The sequence below is a fragment of the Choloepus didactylus genome, chromosome 21, assembly GCF_015220235.1.
Source record: "Choloepus didactylus isolate mChoDid1 chromosome 21, mChoDid1.pri, whole genome shotgun sequence".
NCBI lineage: Eukaryota > Metazoa > Chordata > Mammalia > Pilosa > Megalonychidae > Choloepus > Choloepus didactylus.
Window position 1 is genome coordinate 48,637,423 of NC_051327.1, and position 14,654 is coordinate 48,652,076.

At 49.9% G+C, this 14,654-nt stretch overlaps 1 protein-coding gene across 1 annotated transcript in view; it reads right to left on the bottom strand.

The window, feature by feature from the left end:
* The window catches only part of LOC119517380 (katanin interacting protein), a 185,456-nt gene that overhangs the window by 117,902 nt on the left and 52,900 nt on the right, over positions 1-14,654 (bottom strand). The window contains 2 exon segments of the mRNA XM_037813957.1: positions 3,762-3,893; positions 14,276-14,373. Coding sequence (XP_037669885.1) covers positions 3,762-3,893; positions 14,276-14,373 — 230 coding nt within the window.

The following is a 14,654-nucleotide window of genomic DNA, read 5'->3' on the forward strand; positions in this document are numbered from 1 at the left end:
GGTTGTGTCAACTTTAACACACTGAATTGTAATTGGGGAAAAATAATCTACTCATCCCACTCCAGGAGCCACACAATGGAAAGCCATACAAATAAGGCATTCCAGATGTTGGGGTGGTCAAGTCTTCCCATCAACCATCATGCTCTGAGAGACATGTAAGATCTAAACTTGGGGAACACTATTCATTGTGAATGGGCCAGGAGCAGAACAATCCAGATCAACTATCTTCTCTTAGACATGTTTAATATATGCATTTTTTACTGGGATGATTAGACATCCACCTATTCACGGCAAGTACCTCTGGGGTGGTAGGATTATGAAAGGTCTTTTCTTTGTATCATTTGCATTTTTTATACTGATCACGCATTATCAGGAAAAAAAGGTATTCCAATAATAGATTTAAAAAATGCAAACTTTGCTCCATTCCTGCTACTTAAACGGAGCTGAGTTCATTTAAATGGAGCTGATATCAACCACTGCAGCACACAGCCCACAAACCAAGGAAAGTCGGGGCCACTAAAGCCAGGAATTTTGGCAGCGGTCTCTGGAGAGACGTACCTCCTTTTGCTGGAGTTGCTAAGCTGCTCAAAACCCTGCCATGGCTTCCCACCTGGGTCAAAGTGGAATCTAATATCTTTACCACGGCCCTCAAAGCCCCATGTGATCTGGCTCACGGCTGCTTCTCTGTCTTCACCTCGTCCCCTTGCTCACTCAGCCCCAGCCACGCTGGCTTCCTGGCTGTCCTACTGCACGTCACAGGGCCTCTGCCCATCTCTTGCTGGACCTAGAATGCCCTCACCTCCTTGAGGTCCCTGTCTGAATATCACCTCATCAAGGAGACCTCCCTGCACCCTCCATAAAAAATAGCAGTGCCTGCCCATCTCTCTCTATCCCTTTACCCTGTTTACTTTTTGTATAAGCATTCTCATCACCTGACACATGATCTATTTGTTCATTGCCCGTCTCCCCACTCCATGAAGGTGGTTTTGGTTCACTATTTTATTTTCAGCACCTAGAACAGTGCCTGGGACCGTAGAGAGATGTGGGAAACTGTGGCCAATGGGCCTGCACGTGCCTGAGGGGACAGACACTCCTCAGCTCCAGCTCCCCGCTGCCATCTAAGTATGTGCCCCCTGTATCTTCTCATTTTTAAAGAGAAGCTCCAATTGCAGGTTTTATATGAAATCTCCTGATTCTTAAATGTCAGCTGGTAATTCACATTTTTTTAAAAAGCACCACGCACGCCAACAGTGGAGGCCAACAGAACATGTCCACAGCATGCTGGTCCCTGAACTCTGAGCCACCAAGAAATTGAAGTTCACTAAGAATATGACTGAGGGCGGAAAAAACTTGAATGTTTCAACAGTGAAGGTCAGGTGGAAAGTACGTATGCGGGCATGGATTTTCTTTTGCTCCATTTCAAGCTGTGCTTGCAAAGAGTGTGAGGTGGCTGAGTATATTTAGCCACGTGCTTTTTGTCCCTTTCCCTGTTCAGACTGCATCTCTTCAGGCTTTCTGCCTTTGCTGAAAACTGGCATTGCCATTTTACTCTTTCACTTAGCAGGAAAATAACTCCAAGGGGAAATTGACTGTGAAGTCTTATGGAGTGTGCCCTCAAGATGGGGGTGGGGAGAAAAAGGAAAGAAAGAAATATAATCAAGTGCTCACAGTGGAGAAAATTAAGTGCTGGTGGGCTGATTCAGAGCACAGGCATCCAGGAATGCTAATGGGACTTAATAGCTTGTGAGGGACCAGGCTTTGTGTTGCAGGGAACCTGGGAGCTTGCAGAGGAAGGAATACATGTTCATTTAACAGGAGGTGCCTACTGCTCGGTCAGAGGGAAAAGGGGGGCCACCAGGGCCTCTTGCTTGAAGGGGGGGCATGCATTCTGTGACACTGGGGTGGGTTGGGGACTGCAACAGGCACAAATTGGCTAAAACCAGTCTCCCAAATTAAGAGAAACTGACAGCTCTTATGCACAGACTGATCCTGAGTAGGGGACAGTTTGGTTGATTCAAAAGGAAGTGTGTGTGTGTGTGTGTGTGTGTGTGTGTGTGTGTTCTGGGTGGGAGGTGAGGGTTAAAGGCAATTAAGTCCACAATTTTGCCTACTGTAAAATCCCATTTTTATGGACTGGGTAGGGAAACACTGGGTCATTCCATAGGAAAGCCCCCCCCCCCCCCCAAGAGGACAACAATTTTCAATTTAATCTCAGACTTTCTGAAAGCAGGATGTGAAACATCCTTGCTCCTTACCTATCCTTCCTTTATGAGCAAATAAGGAAACACAAACATGCAAAAAAATCAGAGGGATGTTTCATGGGCAACATTCTTATCTCCTTTACTAATCATTTTCATTTCTTAAAAGCAGTTTTTTTGGTACAGAAGCAAATGTGGAAGCAAGATTCTGCCCTTCTGGTCAGACTACAGAATCTGCAGCCTGAATCCACAGCTGTACAAATGCTACTCTGGCAAATGGTCGTGGGGTCTGACTTAGCAATTTGACTTGGACCTGCCATGCCTCGTGGTATATATACCACAGAGCTGATCCAAATACTCCCTCTAAGTATAAAAGCGATGCCCTTTTACAAAATTCAATCCTCCCCTGTCCCGCCCCTGTGCCAGGCCTACCATGCGCTGCCTGATCTGCCCTTACCACCCCCTCCAACCTAACCTCATCCTACTCTTCCCCCTCCCCAACATTTGCTTACAATGTGCCTGTATTCTGCTCCTTGAACAAGCTCAGCCTCTTGGTGTTGGCACTTGCTGTTCCCTGCCCACAATGCTTTTCCCATCACTTGTTGCCAGGCTGGTGCTTTCTCGGCAACTAGGTTTCAGATGAAATGGTACACCTGAGGGAAACCTGCCCTTGCAATGCTATGTCACGCTATTCTCTCACACCAGCTTGCTGTCCCATCTCCCTTTTCCGTTTTCTTTGTAGAACTTATCCCATTTATTTATTTCTTGGTTTTATTTTTTATTGTCTGTCTCTTCCTCTGGAAAGCAAGGTACTTAAGACTAGGCACCTTGTCAGGTTTGTTCGTTTCTACATCTCTGGGGCCTAGGGCAGAGCCTGATGCTCAATAGTATGCACTCGACAAATGTTTGTTGAATGAAACACTGGGATATATTATCGCAGTTCAAAGGATTTCGGTAATGAAAGGACAATTTGAGAAAAGGGAGTAAAATGTCCCAGTTGTCAACTCTATCAGCTGCTGTATCATCGAGGACTCGAGCCACTGCAACACAGGCCCTTCGGGTGTTTATATGTGTGGTTTCTGTTGCCCAGGGGTGGGGTGGGGATGGGGTGATATTCAAAATATTTAACAACAGGTACCTGCACGTATCCAGGTGCATACAGGCTGAATAGCAGCTCTGCCTGCCTACCCTCACCTTCTTGCCCCTCTAACTCTTATCCAGCTGCTAGGACCTAAGGCACATGTCACCTCTTCTAGGAAGCCCTCTCAGATATTCTTCCTCCTCTGTTCCCACCATTCTTTGCCCTCAGCTCTCAGCTCTCTTGAGGTAGAGGGATTGAATGCTGTTCAATCAGAGACCAGCCTTCCTGAGTATCCAGCAGAGTATCTAGTGCAGGGTTTGTATGCTCATTATGGTGTGTTGACTGAACGCAAGCATGAAGGAACACGGCGGCGAGTGAGGGAAGGAATAAGTAAGGGTTAGAATATGCCCCCCGAGAGCCCAACAGCATGAGCCTCATCCTTCCTCAGGAGCCCCCAACACAAAGCCAAGGCCAGTTCCTACCTCTGTGCCATCCCCAGAATCCTCCTTTTCCCTGGCATCCGCATCCCCACAGGGCTCAAAATCTTCCGAATAGTCCAGAGGCGGTTCGATGTGGAGCCGGGGACCAGCTTCTGTTCTGATCTGCACAGATTTCTGTAAAAATTCAAACCATTTAGCTCGTGGTGAGATGAGCTCCCTCATTCCTCCAAGGAGCAAGAACTAACACTTCAGGGGTACACCCCAAGGATTTGATTGGAGGGGCCACGATTTTAGCAGTGGTTGTCTGCACAGAACGGCCATTGTGTCCTGATGGACAATGGCCTGGCATCCACCTTGCCTGGGCCAGCCTGTATGCTACCCCTGCTCAAAAATCTCACGGTTCCTACAGTCCCAAGTGGGTTTAGCAGAATATTTTTTACAATTTTTTATTCTGAAATAATTTATCAGTAGAATTTAAATAATGTTAAACCTCCTCAATGGGGCTGGGTAAATCAAATAGGTTTGGGAAACCCCGGGATTTTTCTGCAGGACTTCTCAGGGATTTTAATAGGTCCCTTCTCCCGCCCCATATACATACATTGTAGTATCCGAGAATGAGCGAGAATGAGCGATAGTATGAAACACATCCCAAAATTCTTGGTCCATGGAAACTGTAGTGGGGTGTCTCTTCCTTCTAGCATTCTGTGGTGGTTGGGAACTATATGTACCCTAGAAAATCATGTTCTTAAAGCTAATCCATTCCTGCGGTATGAACTTATTGTAAGTAGGACCTAGAGTGGATCTTAATCCTTTTACTAGAGCCCTTTATAAGAGAATGAAATTCAGACAAAGAGAGAAAGCCACAGAAGCAAGAAGCTGAAAGCAAGGAAATCTAGAAGACAAGGGAGAGACCTGCAGACACTGCCACGTGCCTTGCAGGGTGACAGAGGACCCAGGGATTGCCGGTAGCCAGTCTTCGGGATGAAAGCATCGCCTTCATGATGCCTTGATTTGGACATTCTCATGGCCTCAAACTACAAGCTAACAAATTCCCATTTGTTAATGAGCCAACCCATTTCATGGTTATCTGCTTCGAGCAGCCTGGCAAACTAAAACACATTCCTTGGCTCATGCTTTGGGAAGCACGCTCCTCGGCCTGGCGTGGCAGGCTTTGGGTTGTCCCCGAATATCTATTCTCCTCTTCTGGGTGGGATCATGCAAATATATTCTGGTCCTTGAGGTCTGGGTGTACCCAAATCCCTCAAAGGGAAGGGAAAGGCCTCCCTCTGCCCTGCTCTCCATCCTGTCTGCTGGAATGTGGAGGCAGAGGTGAGCTGGGTGGCCTGTGGGGAGGAAGACAACACCCAGAGGATGGCGGAGCGGCAGAACAGCACTTGGGTTCCTCAGTGACCTCCTGGAACAGGGGTGACTGCCCACTACAGAACTGCTGTTTCAGAGAGATATGGGCTCTCATGTTGTCTAAGACACTCTTATTTGGGTCTTCCTGCCACAGTAGCCAACCCTGTACCCGAACAGGCACACCCAGCTCGCAAAGTGCTCTACAACCTGGCCCCAGCCAATATTTCCTACGTTGATTCCTGCAAGTTTAATTGCATACCTGACAATTAGGCCAAGTGGAATTGCTACCTGTGTTCTGAGTATCTGCAGTTTTGCCAGTTCAGCATCATTCCCCATCATTCAAGAAACACCTCCTTCATGTTATTCTGCGGCCTGTTTCCCTCCTCCACTCTCAGTCCACATGTGGCCCAGGGATGGGAATATGATTCAGGTCTGACTAGTCAGTCCATCCCATCCCTCAGAACATGCTCTGGCCAGCTGGTTCAGGGAGGGGAACGGGCCTGAAGGTAGGCCAATGAGAATAGCCTAGGATTTCTGCTAGGACACTGGGGGGAGCAGGGGGTGCTCTCTTCCTGCAGGGGTGCTAAGCTAAAAGGAGGTATGCCAGGAGTTACTGGGGACACAGCTGTTAGGCAGGACCCCTAAAAGAGAACACAGGGCTGAGAGACAGAAGCAGAATCCTCGTGGATTTGTTCAGACCCCTGGATCCAGCCATGCCTGAAGCACTACTGAAATTTCTTCATATAAACCAATGTGAATAGGGTCTCTGTTATTTGTGATTTATACCTCACATGTGCCCTAAGCTCTCCCCACTCTATGCCTTTGCTCACACTGTTCTCCCAACCTTAATGCCATTCTCTCTGTATTCAAGCCCTACCTAGCTTTGGAGAATCAACTCAAATGTCACCTCCTCCAGGAAGCCTTCCCACTTCCCCTCACCTTCCGATACGCACATAGCTATGACATTCATTGGTTCCTCTCTGCACACTGCTCTCTGACTACCCAATATCTGTCCACTGCCCTTTCCACCCTTAGGAATAGAACCTTGATTCTGTCTGAGGTGGTGAAGTGCCCCGTTAAGATGCTCACATCGCTGGAGGCCCTTGCAGCTGGGGATGGCCACCATATGACCTGGGTCTCACCAATGCCAAAGGCTGGAAGTCTATATTGGGGAGCTTCTGAGAAAGCTGTTCTTCTGGTAATCAGGGCAGACCCAGCAGACATGGGGCTTTGGTCCTTTACCCTTCTGCCCTTCTCCCCGCCTGGAACACGGATGGACTGTTTAGGAGCAGGGCAGCCATGTTGTCAGAACAAGGAAGAAAGCCAGCTGCTAGGATGGCCAAAGGAAAACAGAAGGAACCTGGGTCCCCAGAGGCATCACCCATTTGTCCCCCCAGCCTGCCTGCCTGCCTCTGAAGGCGTTGTTTATGTGAGAGAAGAAAACAACAACAAAAACACAAAAACACAATCTGGCTAAGTCCCATGGTCCAGTTTCCACCACATGCAGCTGAGCTCAAGCCTATTTGCTAACCCTCCTTAGGACGTTCTACATCTTTCTGCGGTTACCTGAGAGCTGCTCCAGATTGGATTCCTGGAACAGTGATGCTCATTCCCTGTATGACCTTGGGCAAGTTGCCTAACCTCTCTGAGCGCCAATTTCACCATCTGCTAAAACACGGTGAATGGCACCCTCATTGCAGCACAGCCGTGAGGATACACGCAGTGACGCAGCTTGAGCCCTTGGCATGGGGCTTTGGCGAACAGCATGGTAGGGCCATGATGAGCTACTTCACACAGCATCAGCCAAACTTCCCTCCAAGTGTTCGTGTCATTCAACGCGGCCCCCCAAAGCAAGCTGGCTAGGTCACCTGGCAATCAACCGAAGACACCATTCACTGCTCTGATGCTGGTGTCCAAGCTGGCTGTGTGACCTAGTGAGCTAGGCTGGGACTAGGGTGCGGCAAGAGAGGCACGAGGGAGCAAAATTTAAGAAGGTGCTCCCTCTCGGGACCAGCCCTGCATCTGCATGCATCTGGGAGCAGCCCCCTACCCCCCACCCCCAGAGTATTAAATGCCACACACTGTGCCATGTCGTTTAATGCAAACCCAGCCCAGCTCCAAGGGCTTCAGGGCCTTCGCTCATTTAGTCCCCACAACAACCCCTGAAGTTGATGCCACTTCTATGCCCCTTTCACAGATGGGAAACTGAGGCACAAGGTGAAACCACTTGCCCAAGGACACCCAACTAGGAAGCAGCAGAGCCTAGATTTGAACCCTCGTGGTATGGCTCCAGAGGCCTTACCCAAAACCAGGGATGAACCAACATTTCCCATAAAGGGTCAGAGAGTAAACATTTTAGGCTTTACAGGCTGAACGGACAATACACAAAAGTTACGGACAATATATAAACAAATGAGCCTTTCTGTATCGCAGTAACACTTGTGGCTGAATTTGGCCCAAGGGCTGTATTTGCCAACCCCTGCTCTAAACAGACACGCTACACCACCCCGACAGGCAGGTGAGGAATAAACCAGTCTAGCTTGGGCTTTGGGGAGAATAGAAAGGGATGAGAGAACGTCCTGAGACTATCTAACATGCAGAAAAGGAGGCATGGGCTGGGCTATAGACCCTTCAAGGAAAAGATCTTGGAGAGTGAGTGTGTAACGGGCTGCAAAAGGCAGCCAGAGAGTGGCCCTGTGGTGGCACAGGGAGGAGAAGTGGGGCAGAGGGAGACACCCTTACTGGGTCAGGGACCCCGTGCTCCTGGCCACCCTCCCCAAGCACTGGGCTTCTCCACGCTGTCTTGCCCCCCTGGCCGTCTGCCTTGTGACACTGGGTTCCGGCTCCGGTGATGTTGCTTCCTCCCAGGCTTGGTCCAATTGCTGAGTATTTGTTAACATCAGCCTGGGGTCCTTGGAGGGAAAGCACTACAGGAATACATAAAAACCTGGGGTTTCCAGGCCTGGAGATTCCTAGAGGCTTTCCTGCCTTGGGCCCAGATGAAGCTGTAGAAAGGCTTTGAAGTTCATTGCCAAGATGGATTTTCCGGGATACCCTCTGGAGATAGTGCGCTCCTCCACCCCTCCCACCACCCTCCAGAATGGCTCAGTAACATCCAAATGCTAGGAGGACTCCTAGCTGGGAAGAAAGGCGCAGGACAGGATGGAGGCACAGAGAGGGGAGGACACCGGGCAGAGCTACTCCAAGCGCTTTCCCTGGACCAATAGCATTGGCCTCTCCTGGGAACTTGTGGGAAATGCAGAACCTCAGGCCCCACCCCAGGTCTACTGCATCAGAGACTCTACCTTTCAGCAAGATCCCAAGCAATTTATATGCACAGTAAGGTTTGAGGGGTACTAGATCAGGAGAGCTGGGAGGCTTTGTGATGGTTGCAGTTGTTTCTACCCGTCCAGCATGCACTCCCCATCTTCCGGGAAAAGCACCCTGGTTTTCTTTGGGGGAAATCTCTACCTCTTTCTATTCCCTTCTCTCCAACCCACCTCCCAATCAAGTGGGGAACTGACTCCCTCCAGGGTGGATGGAGGATGTGACCCTGGCCTGGCCAATCAAAGCTCTCAATTCCCGCCACCCCCACCCCCAGGCAAGCATGATGGTTCAGGGAAGCAGAAGAGATGTAACAGCAGCATGAGACACAATGCAAGAGGGGAGCTGCTGGGGGCCCTCATGGCTGCATAGGGCAAAATGGGGAAAAGCTGAGTTGGGAGATGCAAAACAAGTCCTGCTGCATTGTTTAAGCACTTGGAACCAGCCGTGCCTGTATTGGGCAGCTCCCACTGGCAAGTAAGAGAGTTGGGATGAAAACAGCTCTGCTGGCCTCTGCTTTGAATCCTGACTAAGAGAAAGGGCTGCAGCATCCAAGGAAGGGAGGCCGGGTGTACATGTCTCATCCTTCTGTAGTTTTCCCATCCCTCTCCCTTCCCTAGGAGACTTAGGGCAACTGCTCGCCTCGCCACGGGGTCAGGAGACAAATTCGCAGTGGGGCATTTCGGCACTTAATCGGCACATCTTCACTGAGTAGTGATGGCAAACCTGGTTCTGAAAACATGGCAAGATATTTTTAAAAAGACTTAGACTTAAAAACCAATGCCCTGGCCTTGAGTTCACACAGCACACATGATGGAAGAACGGGTTTATGAAGCAACACATGACAGAATTAATGTGGTCCAGAAAGAGTTTCTAAATGCTGAGTGGGTGCTGGAGAGAGGAATAAATACTCCCTCCATCTGGCCTGCTCTCCCACCCCCGGCCCCAGGTAGGCTCCTGTGTGCCACTGGGATGCGATTCGAGCAGCCCTGCCCACAGAGCACACCCACCTCCTCAGGAGGAGCAGGGCTGGCAGGCTCCGTCCCAGCCCCGGGCAGCGTGCCTTGCCTCCCACCCTTGCATGGGGCAGATGCCTGCGCTCCTGGCTGGCTCCCGCTTGGCACGCTGCTTCACCCAGAGTAGGTGTCTCTAAATGGCTGCTCTTTCCTGCCTACTTGTTGTGCTCAGATCCCTGTCGGCCCTTGCAATCGATGCTACACCAGGACAGGATTTAAAAACCCCCACGCTCAAACACCCATGTCCCAGTTTGCCATGCAAGGCCAGCTTACTTCATACTCAGCCCACACTTAGCCCAGAGTTATTTGTGTGTATCTGCTGTCCCTCTTGGCAAGGTGTCCCAAGTCGTGTGCGTTGAAGCTTACCATCAATTATAATAAAAGAGCAAGGCTGAGTGACGGCTGCCCTGTATGGTTGTGCAGGTTGTGCGGTATGTAAATGGGTCCCTCTAGAGGTAGGACAGCCCTGCAGACACCCACAAAGCCAGGTTTGATATGTTCTTCCCAGATTTGTCTCATCTCTTACCAAGGACAGCACTCACGGTGACAGCTGTGTTCTGCAAGGTCACCGAAAAGAGCCGATGCTTTATGAGTTTCTTTATTTATTATCCTCGCTGCAGGGTTTTTCACAACTCAGAAGAAAACAAAGAAAAGGGCCCCAAATGCTTCCCATGTGCACTTATGAACTTTCATGAAGGTGCCTGAGCTGCCCAGCCCACCAACAGGAAATCGGATGCAGCAGTTGCGCACAGCAAAGCCTTTTCGCTTTAATAATTGCAATGAACTGGCTTTTGAGACCTTTAAGGAAGGCCCACCCCACAGTAAATTGCTAGAAGGCCAATCTCTTCACTACCAATTCAACGCTAAGAGCCAATGACGTTCATCAAATCTGACAGCATTTTGGTAAACGACGGCTCTGCTGATTAGGCTGCTGTCCACCCAAGTATTACAAAGCTGAGGAAACTATAAATCTTAATCCACTGATAGCAGCAGAAAGATCTAAGGCCTAGAAGTGTTTGGGGGGGGGGGTGAGGATTGAGGGGGACAGTGTGAACCAAAGCCCATACATCACCCCCAGCCGCACTGCACAGTGAAGGCAACAGCTCAGAAGCCCAAAACCAACAAGGTGCCATTAGCCTTGCTGAATTCCCCAGAACTGGGGCGTCTCAGGGAAGGGTTGTACAGACCCCCAGCCAGTGTTTGGATGACTGTGACCTTCAGCCCAAGGGATCCTTGGGCCTGAGCCCCTGAGGCAGCTCCTTTCTTCAGAGGTAGCTCCACCCCAACGTCCTTCCTAATTGCTGGGCAAGATCATAACAAAGGGAAATAATCTATTCTTCTGGAAACGATGAAAGGGTTTGCTTAGTGGAAGTGGAATGGGTTACTCAGGTGAATTTATAGGAGATGCTGGGAAAAATGGGCATGATGAGAAGCAGGGGAGGGCAGAGGATGGGACTGGGAGGAAATAACTGGATTGTGGAATTGGCCGTGACTGTAGGGGCCCACTGTGCATTGTGACCATCACATCTCCTGCTGACCTGGTGGTGGCCAGTGTGAATAAGGGAGGTGACTGCTTCCTCTTGAAAAGCCCTACAAACCCGGGCTCAGTCAATCCTCACCAATTACCCTAAGAGGCAGGAACCGTCATCAACCCTACTTTGCAGATAAGGGGCACCCAGAGGTTAAGCAACCCATCCAAGCTGAGGCTTTGGACCCAGACTGCTGGGTTCCCACTGAGTGCTCTTTCCTACTTCTCTGGCCTGGGCTGGCTCCTGCCACCAGGTGTTCCTTGCTGAAGCACACAGCCCCTGATGATGGAGCACCTGAGATACACACTGTGCAGCCCATTCTTTCTCAGCAGCCCTGGGAGGTTTTATTGATGATGAAACCAAAGCTCAGAGAGGTTACATTACCAGCTCCAGGACACACAGTTATAAATAGTTGGTCTGACACCAAAGCCCATTCCCTTCCACTCTGCATGGGCCACAAATCCAAATGCTCCAATGAGCCAGGCAGGAAATGGAAACGTGTAAAGCTGCCAGGGGTAAGAGAAACAGGAGCCCAAGTGATGCTAAACAGCAATCAACACTCAACCTCAGTACTGGGGCTTTCAAGGGAGTGGTGGGGACTGTGGTAAACAAGAGGGAACTCGTGCCCCATCTATAGGGGGGCAGGTACTACTCAGTTTCTGCTGGTGGCTGCCCTGTGGGGGTACAGTTCAATGCAGGGGCCAGCTCTAATTTTCCAGGAAAGTAGAAGTCTAGAGTTTTAAATAACATGTATATATAATCTTCTGCATTTAAATGTTGGCACTTAAATTGTGAGTTTTTAAACTGTGAGTCCAATTGACCTGTAGGCTTAGCATTTTTAACTTTGGGACTCTACTAGACCATCCCTCCATAGATTTGAAAACGATTGTCACATCCTCCTCCCAGGTTAAGCAGTCTGCATGTTTTCACAGTAGGATCTTCAAGAGCAAAAACAGCCTTATTCAATTTTTTTTTTTTTTTTATCTCCAGGGCCTAGCACTGTGCCCAGCCCATTACAGGCAATAAGTGTTTGTAAAATTAGTGGATGGCTTCTTTCATGATATTCTTTCTGGTTCCCTCACCAGCCATGCGCTACTTGCCCTTTTCTGAATGTATACCAGTTTGTCAGTATCTGCCAAAGAGTGGTTCCCAAAAGACAACATGCTAGGGGTGCAGTCTGAGCCTGAGTGGTGGGTTTGGTGGGCTGGCCGTGAGCACCTGTTCTATGCTCCTTCTGGCACGCCTTCTTGTTCAGTAGAGGCTGAAAAGCCAAACACTGCATTTCCCAGACTATCTTTCAGCTCAATTTCTGGATACAATTTAGGTTCAGCCAATCGATGGCCCCACCCAAGACAGGGCAAGCAGTGGGAGGTGAGGAGAGGTGGGGCAAGGGGGACAGGGTCACATGGGCTGTGGCAGGCCCAGTCATGGTGGCAGTGAGAGGCTTTTTGCCAATGGCCCATGCTGGCTGGGCAGGCTAGGGGGTCTTTCTTCTCAGTGTGGATCTAGCAGACACAGCGTGACTTTGAGGCCAACAGCTGGGGCAGTGGCTTTCTGAGTCCTGGAGGGCACGTGATCCATTCCCAATCCTGATGCCCACTTGGCTGACCGTGGCCCAGGTAGCAGTCCAACCCCTGGCAGAGGAATGCTAGGATGCTTTCTGGGAGCCATTCCTGGAGGACCAGCTCAGAGCCCATTCCTCCCGCTGTCCCCGTGATTTTGTGAGCACTCCACTCGATTCCCTGTATTCAACTCCTACGTGCTTAAAGTGGTCTGGGTGGTCTCTATTCTTGGGCACTGCCTGATCCCTGGCTGACCCAGCACAGAAGAACAATTACAGCCCTCATAGCATCAGGAAGCCCAGAAATCGGCCATGATTAGGCCCCATGAAGTGTGGGACCACAGAGAGAGACTGGGAAAGATGCTAATTAATCTTGGGCCAAGTCTCTTAAACTGTAGACTCTGGGGCCAGCCATTAAGTCACAGTTTAAGACCCAAATATGGCTCCTGATAATAGAAGGCTCTTCAAACAACTGGAATGAGAGTCTGAAGTGAGCAGTGGTGAAAAGGCTCATTAAAGAGAAATTAACATTCATTGCTGGGAACAAAAGGAGGCCCAGGCTGTCTGCTCAGCAGCCCCGGTAGTTAGCTGGGAGAAACACACCTCCCTGTTTCTCAGAACCCCCCATAAGTCCCTGGGGTTTCTGAAAACACTGGGGGTGGCCTCATGGACCTCAGTTTCTCATACTCCCTGAGTAGCTGTGTGACCCTGAGCAAGTCGCCTTACCTCTCTGGGCCTCCAACCTACAGGGTTACTGTGAAGATGGACCAACGAAGTGTACAAAAGCATTTACTATAGATCCATATGCGTCAAACAGTAAAGACATGGGGGGAGGGAGGGATTTGGTAATGAAGGAAACGTTGTAAGGCAGCAGTTCCCAATTTTGAACACAAGATTAAAAAACATACAAACCAGTGCATAAGCCTCCCCTCAGATCAGTTAAATCAGAACCTCCAGGGGTGGGGCCTGAGCATCAGTATTTTAAAATCTCCCCATGAGACTGGGATGTGCAGCCGGGTTGAGACCCACTGGTCTCAGGTAAAGTCTGAGCAGCTACGAGAAAGGGATCAAGGACCATACAAACAAGAACATTGAACTTGAAGTAAAATATTCGGTTGGAGACTTGATTCTGCCACTTTGTAGCTGCTGACCTTGGAAAGCCCACTTAGCTTTTCTAAGCATCAGTCTCCTTGGTCCACTTAAAAGAGGGATGACATTAGCACTCACGCTATAAGGCAAAGGAGAGGAGTCGTTGAGACCCAAGCCCATGCCTGGCACCTAGTAGGTCCTTAAAATATGAGCTGCCAACAGAAGCAGAAGCAGCAGCAGCAGCAGCAGCCCAAACTGGCGTCTTGGCTCTACAGGGCAGGGATTTTGTCCCATTTGTGGCTGCATCCCTGGCATCTAAGACTGGATCTGGCACATAGTAGGTGCTCAATAAAAAAGTTGTATGACTGATTCACCACGGTGGGGCTGTGAGTCTGACCTTCCTACACTCCTGAGTGAGGCTGGGGGTGGCCCCCACCCCAAAGGGAGGACTCTGCAGCAGAGAGAGGGCTGGGAGGTCCCAAGGGATCCTCAGCTCTCCAGACACCAGCTCCACAAGCAGAGGGCACTGCTGAAGGGCCCGGCCAGGCCCACTTACTGCCACCTCCCCCCCCCGTCAGGGCTTTGAAATGCTGTCATATGGTTCCCTTAACCTCCTCCTTCCTCATTCTAAAGTAGGAGCTGGGGCCATGGATCTGACTCTGCCCTGGGTTCCCAGACCTGGTGCCATTCCCGGCGCTGGACTTTGCTGGGGGCTGTCCGTGAGCCACGTCTTAAGGCTTCTTCAGCTTCTCGAAATAGAGTTCTGCGTCCAGAAGCTGCACCAGAGAAGAGGGAAGGAGACCTGGTGAGGCAACGATGACAAGCTCACTCTAACAGGTAGCTGTGCAACTTACAACCGAAATGCCTGGCAGTGTGTGCAAAGTCTCACATATGAGGATTTCCACTGCAGCACTGTTTGTGGTAGCAAGAAAACAAGCTAAATGCCCAGCAAAAGAGGGGGTGGCTAAATAGGTTACAGCATATCCATACCATGGAATAATATGGATAATAACGTACAGCCAAACTGGGCAGATGTCGATGTACAAGGAAATCTTCA